Raw genomic sequence first — 14,751 nt, forward strand, 5'->3', positions numbered from 1 at the left:
TTAGTAGAAGTTGATTGATTTATTCTTTGGTTTATATATATATATATATATATATATATATATATATATATATATATATATATATATATAAAAGTCATTTGATATGACTTTTAACTCAAAATTTTAAAATAGTGAGATTATAGGTATTTCATTTTATATAGTATTTAATTTTGTTTTTTTCTGAGACTTTGATTAACATTTGAATTATTTTCAACACTTATATTTATGCACATTTACTTCTCACATGGTTTTTCTAGATTAGAAATAATGGTGCCTCTTTTATAATTCCTTTTATCATGGTTAATCCTCCTAAATTATTGCAAGAATGGATAAATTATTTTAAATGCATATTTTAGAGTTTTTGTGTTATTTCCTCTCTTAGAGTGTTGTAAGAGATTTGAGGATCTTTATTATACGAACTCATCTTGAACTTTGCGTAATGAGTTATAATCCAATGGAAAATTACAAATTAATTTAGTACATAAATATAGGCCATTGGTTATTTTATACATGACCAATTTGACCAAATCAAAACTCGGAAAAAAAAACGTCTCAACTTTGGTTTCAGCATGTTTTAAAATGGTTAAATTTTTAAATCATTCGTGTTTTCGTAATTTATTTGCGATTTTTATTTTAATAGAAATGTGATTTTTATTTTAATAGAAATTTGTTAAAATACTTACGCTACAATTAAAAATTTAATTAGTAGTTCGTATTTGAAAAAATAAATTATTTTATTTTAACATATTTTAATCAAAATTTCTCGCAAGAAATAAGTATTAAACTTATAATTCTTCCAACGAAAATATTCTAATGACATGTTTCTGCTGTTTAAAAATGTAATAAAAATTAACTAGATTAATTTGGTTTAGATTTTGTAACGAGAAAAATGGAGAATATAGAGGAAGCTGGAAATATAGTTGAAAGGAATGGACACGTGGCAGAGGATCCGCAACAAAATGACACGAGGAGAAGCACGAGACCACGTAAGGATAATGTGCTTTTAAGGGATTTTTATCATTGAGGAAGATACGTTTTTCTGGTATGCACCTTTTCTCTGACCTACATCATATTCTGCCCACTGCTCTCTCTGATATTCTGTTACCTTACACGATTTTTCATTCTCTTCAGGTTTGCCATCGAGAACCTGTTGGAATTGCCACATTCTTATTGTATTTAGTGAAATTTATTTTTAGACTCTGTTGTAATCACACTCTTTTTCCTATTCCCATAATTCCACTGTTTCATTGGTGCTTTCATCGACGTCAATGGCTGAGAATACTCGTATGAAAGAAATGCAAGCCCAACTCGCTTCAATATTGAGTTGGATCGAGAAACAACCTGCTCGTGATAAAGATAACCGCGAATTGATCATCCAATTCCAAACAGCAAACAATGATCGAATGGACCAGATGCAGAAATCGTTAGATTTGTTGAATCAGGACACGACTCAGCACGTTGATGCTTCGAACTCTAAGGTTTCACCGTTGGAGGCCAGTACGGGATATCTCATTGGGATTCCCTCATTTTGATGGCACAACTCCTGTGTTAGAATGGATCTTTAAAGTAGAAAAGTTTTTTAATTATCACCGAACTCCAGAAACAGAGAGAGTCGATATTGCTTCCATACATTTTGAGAAAGAGATGATTTCGTGGTTTCAAATGTTGCACCGTATGTCAGTTGTTCAGACTTGGTCTAAGCTCACGCGAGCTTTGGAGAGTCATTTTGGACCATCTCCTTTTGATTCTCCCATGGCAGAACTGTTTAAACTGCATCAAACAGGTACTGTTTCAGAATATTACTTGAAATTCATGGCCCTAGCTAACAGATCTGAAGGTCTGAGTGATGTCGTTGTGTTGAATTGTTTTTTAAGTGGCCTAAACCGTGATATCAGAAGGGATGTGGTGGCTCAATGTCCTACTAATCTCCTGCTAGCAGTTGCCTTGGCGAAATTATATGAAGAAAAGTATACTCCTATGGTTCAACAACGTTCTACTAATTACAATCAGAGATATACTTCACTGTCATCCACCAGTACCAATCTTAATCCATCAAAAACTACACCTAAGCAATCCTCACCCCCTCTGTTACCTACACCGTCCACTCCACCAATCAGAAATTCTAATGTCAAAAAAATTACGCCTGCTGAAATGCAATTGAGGAGAGAAAAAGGCTTATGTTATTTTTGTGATGAGAAATTTACATTCAATCACAGATGTCCCAACAGACAATTGTTGATGCTGCAAAATGAAGAAGATGATTCTGAATCAGATAATACTATTGAAACGGTGAACTCTATTACTTGTACAAATAGTGGAGATGGATTAGTAGATAATCCTCACCTGTCCTTAAATGCGATGAAAGGAGGTTTAGGAGTTGGCACCATTCGCTTTATTGCCCATATTAATACTTTGCCAGTCAAGGTATTAGTGGATGGAGGCAGCTCAGACAATTTCTTACAGCCAAGGATTGCAAAGTTCCTTAAGTTGGCCATCAAACCAGCACCCCTGTTCAAAGTCGTGGTGGGAAATGGAAATTACATGACTGTTGAAGGAATGATTAGAGAACTTAATATTCATGCTCAAGGGGCTAAATTTGAACTGCTTGTCTTTTTGCTACCTATTTCAGAAGATGATTTGATTTTGGGGGCTAATTGGTTAAAAACCATAGGGTCCCACATTGCCGATTATGATTCCCTACAATTGAAGTTTTTACATGAGGGGAAATTTATAACTCTACAAGGGGAAATGGATTACTCACCTACTCAGGCACATCTACATCATATCAGAAGAATGGTTAACACAGATTCTATTGCTGAGGTTTTCAGTTTGCAGCTTGTTGAAGATAGCTCTTATCAGTTTCCGTTAAGTGATTTACCTGCTGATATCGAATCATAATTGGCACTGTTGTTACATACTTACAGTTCAGTTTTTGCGACACCTACATCCTTATCACCACCGCGATTTCAAGATCACTCAATTCCTTTAATTGAAGGATCTCAACCTGTCAAAGTTAAGCCCTACAGGTATCCACATATTCAGAAAGCAGAGAATAAAAAACTAGTCCAAGGAATGCTTGAGGAAGGCATAATACAGCCTAGCAAGAGTCCCTTTTCTTCTCCAATCATTTTGGTCAAGAAAAAGGATGGATCATGGAGGGTATGTACTGATTATAGAGCCCTCAAAGCTATTACTATTAAAGATACATTTCCTATCCCTACTGTTGATGAACTTATAGATGAGTTATTTGGGGCCACCTTCTTTTCTAAGCTAGATTTAAGATCTGGCTACCACCAAATTTTTTTGAATCCGGACGATAGATATAAGACAGCTTTCTGAACCCATCATGGACACTATGAGTGGCTTGTAATGCCATTTGGGTTAACTAATGCTTCAGCCTCTTTCCAAAGTCTCATGAATGAGATTTTCAAAGAGTACTTAAGGAAATTTGTGCTTGTTTTTTTTTTATGATATTCTGGTGTTTAGTGCCACATGGAAGGAACATTTGTCTCATCTGGAGCTAGTGTTAAAAACATTACAGCAGCAGCAATTATATGCTAGACTTTCCAAATGTTCATTTGGTGTGAAGGAAATTGATTACTTAGGCCATTCTTTATCTGGAAAAGGTGTTGCCATGGAAATTTCTAAATTGGAAGCTGTGAAGAACTGGCCCAGACCCACCACAGTGAAACAATTGAGAGGCTTTTTGGGCCTCACAGGTTACTACAGAAGATTTGTCAAGGGTTATGCTGACATAGCTGCCCCTTTAACAAACTTGCTAAAAAAGGACTCATTTAAATGGACAGAAAATGCATCACTAGCTTTTGCCAAGTTGAAGGAAGCTATGACTTCTGCCCCCGTACTTGCAATTCCTAACTTTCAAGAGCCTTTTATTTTGGAAACAGATGCATCAAGGTCTGGAATTGGAGCTGTCCTTAGCCAAGCTCAACATCCAATTGCTTATTTTTCTAAGAAAATTTCTCTTAGAATGTAGCAACAGTCTATTTATACTAGAGAATTCTATGCCATCACAGAGGCTTTGGCTTAGTTTCGACATTATTTGTTGGGAAACAAGTTCATTAGAACTGATCAGAAACGCTTGAAAGAGTTGCTGGAACAACAGTTGCAAACTCCTAAACAACAACAGTGGTTACCTAAGTTTTTAGGCTATGACTTCACAATCCAATATAAGCTGGGTAGAGAGATTATACCAGCTGATGCATTATCTCGCAGCTGTTTTATGTCTTGATCAGAATACAAATGGAAATGGTTAGAGCAGATTGCCACAATGACCAGGGAGGATGCAAAGTTAAGTAAGTTGATGCTGCAGCATACTCAAGGTACATTACCTATGGACAAGTTTGTGGTTAAAGATGGAATGATTTTCAGGAGAGGAAGATTGATGATACCAGCTGACATGAATTTGAAGAACCAAATTATGCTGGAATTTCATGACTCTAAAGTGGGGGGTCACGCTAGAAATAATAAGACTATAGCCAGAATTTGCAGTCAGTTTTATTGGCAAAAAATGCACGAAGATATCAAGGCGTATATAAAAAATTGCAGCATTTGTCAACAAGCTAAGGTGGATCAAGCATTGCCTTATGGATTGTTACAACCTTTGCCAATACCTCAACAGATTTGGGAGGACATCGCCATGGATTTCATTACAAATCTTCCTTCCTCACATGGTTTTTCTACTATTTTGGTGGTAATTGATAGGCTCTCCAAGTTTGGGCATTTCATTGCCTTAAAGGCTTATTTTAACAGTAAATGTGTGGCAGAAGCCTTTATTAATCATGTGGCCAAGCTTCATGGGTTCCCCAAAACCATAGTATTTGACAGAGATAGAGTCTTTATTAGTTCTCTTTGGCAACACTTATTCAAAGCTCAAGGCACAACTTTGGCGATGAGCTCCGCATATCACCCCCAAAGTGACGGGCAAACTGAGGTACTTAACAAGACATTAGAGATGTATTTGAGGTGTTACGTTTTTGAAAATCCCAAACTCTAGTACTCTATGCTTCCTTGGGCCCAGTTTTGGTACAACTCTTCCTATCACCAGAGTATACGCATGAGTCCTTTTAAAGTTGTTTTTGGTAGGGAACCTCCATCGATTATTCCTTATGAAGTCACTCCTACAGACCCCCATAATCTTCAAGAGTCTTTAATCATTCGAGATAAAGTGTTGCAACAACTTAAAAGCAACTTGAGGAGGGCTCAAAATTATATGAAAATGCAAGCAGATAAGAAAAGGAGAGAATTTCAATTGCAAATTGGTGATCTGGCATTAGTGAAATTGCAGCCCTATAGACAGCATTCGGTGGCTCTTCAAAAGAATCAAAAACTTGGTATGTGGTTCTTTGGACCATTTGAAGTCTTGGAGAAGATTGGCACAGTGGCTTACAAATTAAGGCTCCCTGATACGGCCAGAATTCATCCGGTTTTTCACATTTCTTTGCTCAAAAAGTTTGTGGGAAACCAGTCCAAACAATATGTACCCTTACCCTTAACCACCACTGAGTTTGGATCTGTATTAGGTCCAATGAAGGTGCTGGATAAAAGAGTTATAAGGCGTAATTCCACTAACATACAATAGGTGTTGGTGCATTGGCAATCGACTGAATCTAATGATGCCACTTGGGAAGATCTTGATGAATTTCAACAAGTTTATCCTTAATTCAACCTTGAGGGCAAGGTTGTTGTTAATGGGAAGGGTATTGTAACGAGAAGAATGGAGAATATAGAGGAAGCTGGAAATACAGTTGAAAGGAATGGACACGTGGCAGAGGATCCGCAACAAAATGACACGAGGAGAAGCACGAGACCACGTAAGGATAATGTGCTTTTAAGGGATTTTGATCATTGAGGAAGATACGTTTTTCTGGTATGCACCTTTTCTCTGACCTGCATCATATTCTGCCCACTGCTCTCTCTGATATTTTGTTACCTTACACGATTTTTCATTCTCTTCATGTTTGCCATCGAGAACCTGTTGGAATTGCCACATTCTTATTGTATTTAGTGAAATTTATTTTTAGACTCTGTTGTAATCACACTCTTTTTCCTATTCCCATAATTACACTGTTTCAGATTTAAACTGAAAATTATTAAAAATCATTTTGAATAAATCCAAGCTGACTCAATTGATTTGTTAACAAGCAAGCACAATGTGTTACAATTTGTCATCTAGAGACTAACGTACAGGTGGTTTAGACAATTTATTCAAAATAATTATTTCTTTTAAAGGTAGAGATGACATTTTTAGAGTTTTATGTATCATCATTATAATGTTTCTTGTTCAGTGGGTTATTGCCACAAACACGTTTGCATACAATTTCAACTGAATTCTACGATTTAATGAATTCATGTCGTGTTCGGTTGGCAAGACACTTTTTTTTTCCCCTTTAAGGTCACAATGGAATGTTTTGTTATCATTGTTGTTTGATATTAATTTCGTTGAAATACTATGATTAGAAATAATGGTGAAATATATTATTAGTCTCTCAAATTTTAGTAAAAATTAGAATTAATTTTTATTCGAAACTTTAATTTAATTTAATTTTTAATTTTTTAATTTTAAAACCGTGTAAATTTAATTTTTTTAATTAAATTTTATTAAGTTTATTTAATGTTTCAAATGTATTTGATGGTAGTATTTGGATTTATTTATACCATTTGATACATTTTTACTTCAATGTTAATTAAAAAATGATCATAAAACGTATCTGAAACGACAAATAAATTTGATAAACTTTAATTAAAAGAACTAAATTCACGTAATTCTAAAATTGGAAGACTAAATTGGGTCAAAGTGTTAAAGAAAAAAAAAACCTATTAAATCTTAACAATAATTACAATCTAAAAGTAATTATAAAGTATTATTTGTATTGAGAATCAGTACGGTATTGTCTTTAAAAAATATTATGATTAAAAACTTTTCTAATATGTTAAATAGTTTCACATGAGAATAATTTAAATATACTTTTACTTTTCAATATTTTGAAATGTGTCTTAAGAACAAAATACGTAATAAAATTCAAGCAATAAAATATACCTCATATATTGATTTTAACGAATACGAGGTGATTTAGAATCAGCACAATTCTATTTTGAAAAATTATACTCTTGATACATTTACAAATAAAAATATTTTTCCAAAACCTTTTTTTGTTGACGAGGATAATGAATTGTAGCAATCAATTATTACAAAAAATAGGAAATAAGATGAAAAAGAAATGCATAAAAAGATTATACTCATTGAATTTTTTTTTATAATCTACATTGAATTAATTTAAATAATTTTAGCGAGATTTTCTATTAACAATCTCTATATAATTGACTAAAAAGATACAAATATCTGATTAAATTAATATAATTGATTGTTGAGTAAAAGTATTATTACTTTTCTATTGGAACAAGGTTTTTGCCGAACGTGTTTTTATGGCTTATTTTCTACTTTTATAATTTTATTACTAGTTTAATTGTTTAATTAGTACATATATGTAGTGCATTATACAGTCACAACAAAATGTAAACATGTTTTATTTTGAATCTCGATTCTAAAATTGATTTCAATCCACCTCAAATTTCCATATATCAATAATCCAGATATTCCCTGTGAACAAAAAAAAAAAGAAACTTTATTTATGGGTCAGTCGACATCTCAAACTGATTTCAGTTTTAGCATATCAAACATCATGCACTGCAAAACTCAGTGGCTTCACAAATAGGTATATAAACCATTAAAGTAAATTATCAATTAAAATATAATTAATAACTTTTAGTGTTTAAGATAACTTCTAAATCCAATTAGAGAGTGAATTAAAATATTAAATTACTTAAAATGGCACTAGATGTCAATACAAAGCAACAATAATTTTATTTATGAACCATTTTGCTATTATATTTGATGTAATTGGTTCTTTTCTTTTCACTCTGTGGACACTTTTCTTCTGGTAAATTAACAAATCATAAATAATAGATAAACAACATACCAAAATAGGTTAAATATTTTAATTTAAATTTTACAGAGAGCTGTTTGTTTACCTTTCATCTCAAGTCCAAGTTACCATTTAAACTTCTAAATTGAATATTTGATGATAAGTGAATAGTTTACTTTCTTTCGAGAGGGATAAACCCTTCAAAAAACTTGCTTATAAAAAGTTGTCTGAAATTAAAACTCTGATAAATGCGTATTTTAACCTTCGAAAACAGCGAACTTCTTCCAGCATGTAATTTTCCATGCAATATAATTTGAAATACATTAAAATTTCAGGTACATGCATGATTTTTCTGTGATTAATTTGCACATGTCACAATAAAAAGAAATTTACACTATCTGAATTAAAAACAATTCCAAGTATTATTTTTACAACCCAAAAGTAATTTGATAGTTATCCTATAACCGATGATATAATAGACCCAACAAAAAAAAAAATTTAGATAACAGATGATACAATAATTCCAACAAATAACAAAACTTGTTAAAATATGCTCAAACTCATAACTATGATACCATTATAAGAGATTGATTATAAGTCTAACTCAATTCACAAAAACCGACTTTTAAAATAACGTTTGCATTCATTTATATACTATAAACTTGTTTTATTTTTGGATCTCCAAGGACTAATACATTCTTATCAGATTATTTTTCTTTTGTTTGGGAGCAATGATGAAAAGTTGATTGACGAACAAAGTGAGAAATATAACGCTTAAACTTACTGTGATTATAAAAAGAAGTTCACCAAAAATCAACACGTGGCTTTTCTTCAGGAAAGTAAAGGCAATGGTTCTGTTTGCAAAAAGAGATAAATGACAGACGAAAAGAAAGAATAATCTGCCATAATTAGAAAAATGCATTTGCAGATTCAAAAAGCTTATTATTTTCTGCATATGGTGAAGCATGTAGATAAGATAGAGCTTTGATGTGGATAACTTCCTTATCCATGACGCAGTAACATTGATCAAGAACTATCCTATGTAGGACGAAAGGTTGACAATATTATTCCACAGCCACCAGTCCTTTTAACTTGAGAAAAATGTATAGGAACCATAATATACAAACCATGTTACCTAACATGAAAATAGTACTTGAAAGGTGCTTCACACACAGCTTAGTGGTCCAAAGATGTGGATGTTTGCCAAAACCAGCACTGCATAACAAACAGTAAACCCTTTATTCTTTAGTTATTAGCCAATAATTGATTTCTAAATAACAAGATAAGTTGACTGATATGGCCAAAGCCCTCTTTCTTCTCTTTTCACTCTTAGAAGAATAGGGGTAGCTCCTGTGTTTTATTCAAATATGATTATGAACTGTGTACTCAACAAGTTTAGCATTAGATCACTTTCTTCTCATTTCAGCTATTTTGGAGTACAATGTTTAAAAGGAAGAAAAAGGGGGCATAAACAAGTACTGCAGGGATGCTGTGTTTCAAAAAGGAATTGTGAAAATCTTATTGTAATCTTACCTTGGTAGATGCTGTGTTTCCTTTAGTTCCCTCTTGGCCATGATTCATGTTTCAGCAAATATTTCAATGCAATGCATCATAAATGATGAGTATGAGGCCACTCAAAGTTTCTGGAATTAGTTCCTAACCAAAAGACCCAACTGTACGAAGCAGCTCTTTCAGCCACTGGCAAATTGATGGATGATACTTGGACCAGCCATGGCTATCATATTGTCCTCAGTTTCATGCATGTGGCACATGATCCATTAACTCAGGCCTACATGAAAAATGGCCCCTCTCATAGTTTGAACTTTGAACCCCACATAGTCCTCTGTAACACATGGCAATGTCACATTTGCTTGCCAACTGAGGGGCCCACAGGCTCAAACATCATATGTGCATGATGTGGTAAACTGAATCTACCTTAACATTTCTTATACTCTGATGTTAAATTGTGGTGAGTAGTTCACAAACTGCAGCCTCTATGTCTAACTGTGTGAGGAAATGCACTTTCAACCAGCTATTACACTTGCATTCAAGGATTGGCTGTTTGTGGGGTCAATTTCTTGTATTTTGTCTTTAGCTCACCAAAACTTGATAAACTCTAATATCTGCTCTCAAGAACATGTGTGTCACATAACTGTTAGATTTCTTAATTATTAGCACTTTATTCAAGTTGAACTATTATGTTGTTCCTCATCTATGTATGCTACTTTGGTCGGCCAAATAACATACCAGAAGTTTTTATGATGTCAGAGTACATTTTAAAGATCATTTAAACTTAAAATTAGTTGAGATAGAATAATAAGTTGAGCAGACCCTAATACTTACAACTTAAAAAAGGAAATCAGTTTCACAAGGGAACAAAGTAATTTCACATATTCAGGTCAATCCCAGTACTTTACAAAAGAAATTTCTTCTTTTTTTTTTAGAGTAAGAACAAAAAACAGAATACTGATATTCCACACTAGCTTCTTCCACCTCCAAAATTCTATCTAGAGTCATCTTCCGTGCATATGAAGCAAACTCAGCTACCTTGAGATGTCATACTCTTCTGGATAAGTGAGTTGTTGCTCCATCTGCCAGCTCAACTTGGAAGCAACACTTTCATGACAGGGAACGTAGTCCTGTGAATTTAACAAAAAAGATATCATTTTTCTGCTTAATTCTGTGGAAGAAAAAGTGTTGTTTGTTTATGTCATCCTATGAAAATTACCTCCAATTTCTTTACCAACTCTTTTGATGTTGGTGCTGACACAATAATGTGGCGGGCATTAGGACTGATAAATCCCTCTTCCACAGCTTTATCAATAAATGATAGCAACGAATTGAAGTATCCATCAACATTTACCAATCCCACCTGCAAGTTGTGAAAAAATGTCAAATCTAGTTAAGCTAAAAGAACAGGGAACCTCCAAAGAATATATTAATTATGGTACAAGTCAATTACCGGTTTATCATGGATCCCAAGTTGAGCCCAAGTTATGACCTCAAGAAGCTCCTCTAGAGTCCCATAGCCACCTGCATGCATTTAACTTGCTATGTTTATATATAATTTAATACAAAAACGTAAGATAAACAACCCATGATTGAGACGGTAATAAATAAAGTAGCAGAAGAAAGAGAAACTGGAATTTATTTTAACAGTATGAGAAGTTGAGAACCAGTTTTCATTGTTGGTTTGATTTCAACCAGGTTGTCTCTTTCTCCACAAGTTTAGGATTTAACTATTCCATATTAGGATGCATGTTTACTTACTGTTTTGTAGCCTTTGGTTTGTGTAAAAAATGCCATTATGGATGTTATAGCATGAAGTGAGAGGTAGTTAAGGACATGTATCCATTCCATTGGTTTTGTCTTCACGCTCTCCCTCTTATTTACTCTTGGAATTTGGGGAATCCACTTTCATACGAGGGATCCCAAGATAGAGAGTGATTGACAGCTTTGTCTTTGCGTTCTTCCTCTATCTTCTCTAATTTTCAGCACTCAATTACTTTCAGAATCATAACAACTAAGAATTAAAAGTCTTTGAAAAGGGTAAGGCATTATTCCATGTCAGGTACAGGTGCTAGTTGGAAACGTTATCTTGTGATAGTTCTTCTTTAGCTTTACTTTCCCTTCACTATTAAATGCAGGAAGTTTGGTACAAAACACGTCATGATTCCAATGAAAGTAGAGGCAAAAATAGTACTCAACCAGAACCACAGTTGCTCAGAGCTGCAGAGGTTTTCAAATTTTATCCACATATGTTAAGGCCTCAGGCAAAGTCAGGATCAGCTACTTCTGAAGGGTCGCTCTCTATACATCGTAGCATTGGGATGTATGAATGAATTATTATCAAAGAAAAGTCTCAAACTGGTTTTTACAGCAGTGCCAAATTTAATTCATTAAAAATCTCACACCACTTTAATACTCCTTAAATTACAAGTGCATTGTCCATTTATCCATGCTCAAAGTACATGAACAGTCCACAATATTACGTAAGACTTCAAAGCTTTACATACATAAGTACATAATGGTTAATGCCTAGTCAACATCAACAACCTTCATGATTAGGCGTGGTAAACCTTTTAATAATGTTTAGATAAAAATAAGTTTAAGAAAGTGAAAAAAAATAAATACAATCTGTTGAATGCTGAATGAGAAAAGAGCACAGGAATATTTTATTCAACTATTATTCTCAAAAGAATAAAACACTGAGATATGGTCAATGGTACATGATAAAACTAGAAAGGTTCAAGCACCTTGATATTTCCACTTTTTCTAATGCAACCAAGAATTATAAGTTCATGCTAACCTGGTAAGGCAATAAAGGCATCTGAATGCTTGGCCATCTCTGCCTTCCTTTGATGCATATCAGCTACAGCCTTTACTTCTCCCACTGTTTCACCAGTTAGCTGCAAAAGGAACCATTGCACAGGGGATGGAGCAGATAATAAGATCAGCAAGTAAAGAGAAAAGGAGAAGCTAAGCAATTATGAGAGTTATGAGAGTTGAAGGGTTGTTTATTCCGTGCTTTACCAAGCTATGCAGATATCAATAATTCATAATCCAAGAGATTGAAACTAAAAATCAAAAACAAAAACCAACAGAAGAAACTTTCTAGGCAATGAAGGAAAACCTGCAAAGGGAAAAGATGCTGAACGTAAAAAGATTTCACTAGCAAAAAGAAAACAGAGACCATAAACATATATGAACCAGGGGGTAATGAAGACTTTACTGAAAACCAAAGAAACTACAGAACAAAGAACATATAAACTGTGGAGAATGGGAATACGTAACTAGAATATAATAGAACCAATGAAGAAAGTGGAGAAATAAAAGAAAAGAGTAGAACCTGTTTGATACAAATCTAGAAAGGTTATACAGATTTCTCAACTAAAAAGGTACCATATTTTCATTATAAAAAGCTCTCAAACAGTATAAGTTTACTTCTCCCAAACGTGCTCAAAGAAGATGTTCGATGAAGAGAAACAAGTAAGAAAAAAGGAAAATTTTATAATATTGAAGAAAAAACTAGAAGCTTTCTTTACTGGTTAAAGTAGACATACCTCTCGAGGCATGAGTGTCTTGGGAATAACTCTGCAAGAGACAATAACATGACAAATAGAGTCAATGGAGAAAGAGACCAACACAAACACAAGTGGCTCTGATTCTTGATCGTCCCCTTCCACCCAAAATCCTTGGGAGAAAAAAGAGAAAGAGAAAACTTTACCAAAAAAAGGGTGTGAGGAAAAGAGAGAGAGTGATACCCAATGACATGCCGACCACCATCATGAACAGCTTGGGAAACCAAACCCATTAAGCCAATGCTTCCTCCTCCGTAGACCAGATCAATGTTCCTAGAGACCTTCAGACACCATTAAAAACAACATAAACAATCTAGAAAGACCAGAGTAACAGAGGAAAATAAGAAGCATTGATGTCAAAAACACAAAAGCAAAACTGATGATTCGTTTGGAAAAAGGAAAAGGCCACAGAAAATTATTCTCCCACGCTCAATCAGAAGCAAGCACTAGTAAAGTCCCTGCCAAGTGTTCTGTCCATAGCTACCGAGCTTAATAAAGTTCAAGAAACAAAAAAAAAAATGGATACTTTTTATGCTCAGAAAGGTGAAAGGCGCCATAGATATCCAAACACATGAGAAAAAAATTGGGCACGGTTTTGATTGACTGCATAATCTAACATTAGACAGAAGCTAAACACCAACTCCACCGAAAAAAAAAATGAAATCTATATATGAGAAATTCAACTTGCAAACATGGTGTGAACTGAACAAAACGAACTCACCCAACTGAAATTATCAATGGAACAAGATCATTCAAGACGTGATACATGACAAAATTTAACCTTTTTCACCCAATCAATTACTTCAGCTCACTTACAATGAAATAAAAAACCATGACACGTTCTTTCTATTAAACCCCGAATGAAAAAGAAGGTTACTTACTTGCCCTTTTATTTCTGGAAAAGAAAAAGAACAAGATATGGGAAAGAAAAGCATAAAAGCATAATGGAATTGCATATGTACCAATTCATTGCCAAGCTCAATGGCAGCATCTTGATAGCTTCTCTTTTTGCCAGGGCTACTCCCACAGAAGACACAAACCCTCTTGAACTTTGACACCCTTATCTCAGCGTGTGTCTCCATTGGTTTGATGTAACAAGTTAGTATAGTACTACTACTACTCAACCTAGTTTATGCGTATGTATGGATGTATGTATTCACACACTCTTCTTAGTGCTTAGGTACTGCAATGCTTTAACGTTGATGAAATCTTAATCATCCACCCCTGATGCATCCATGTGTCATGATCAACATTCTCTCAACTACACTCACCTCACTCACTGCCTATTTTGCTTCCTCTGTTTGCTTCACCACCACTCTTCTGTGAATGGGGTTTGTATATATAGACAACAGCAGCACCTCATTGGGCATCGTCGCACGTGAGTAGTGCCTTAGTAGCACGCGCGGACTACAGTTGTTGTGCGGTCCCAGCCTACGCCCCCTTCTGTTCTCTTCTCTTCTGCCTAATCAACATTGTCACAAAAACATTCTTCCAATAACAAACAACGTTACGTGTACTGTAATCATCACGTTTTTTTTCTAACACCACCTCAATTGCTCTTCCAAACATCCTTATTAATTAATTACCACCTCGGATTTCTCATTTTATCTTAAACAATATATACTATTAATAATTCTACATACTTCTTTGCATCTTGCTCAAATTAAATTAGTCCATTATAAAAATTGTATTTCTTTTTTATAATGAAATTGAGATTTTTCTAAAAT

At 34.1% G+C, this 14,751-nt stretch overlaps 1 protein-coding gene across 2 annotated transcripts; it reads right to left on the reverse strand.

Moving 5' to 3' along the window:
- Positions 1-10,306: 10,306 nt before the first annotated feature.
- Positions 10,307-14,349, reverse strand: LOG3 (lysine decarboxylase family protein). 2 transcript variants are annotated; one of them, XM_028082315.2, is made up of 7 exons: positions 13,987-14,349; positions 13,208-13,305; positions 13,007-13,037; positions 12,253-12,352; positions 10,906-10,976; positions 10,672-10,815; positions 10,307-10,582 (listed from the first exon to the last, which is right to left on the reverse strand). In XM_028082315.2, exons 1-7 carry the CDS (start codon positions 14,104-14,106, stop codon positions 10,487-10,489), a joined length of 660 nt encoding a protein of 219 aa, XP_027938116.1. In that variant the 5' UTR covers positions 14,107-14,349; the 3' UTR covers positions 10,307-10,486. The 2 variants fall into 2 exon arrangements, with proteins under 2 accessions (XP_027938116.1, XP_085532347.1); XM_085676221.1 differs by lacking the exon at positions 13,987-14,349 and adding an exon at positions 13,746-13,767.
- Positions 14,350-14,751: the final 402 nt, after the last annotated feature.

This window comes from Vigna unguiculata, chromosome 7, assembly GCF_037176805.1.
Source record: "Vigna unguiculata cultivar grain cowpea cultivar isolate G323 ecotype 2 chromosome 7, ASM3717680v1, whole genome shotgun sequence".
NCBI classification, from domain to species: domain Eukaryota; kingdom Viridiplantae; phylum Streptophyta; class Magnoliopsida; order Fabales; family Fabaceae; genus Vigna; species Vigna unguiculata.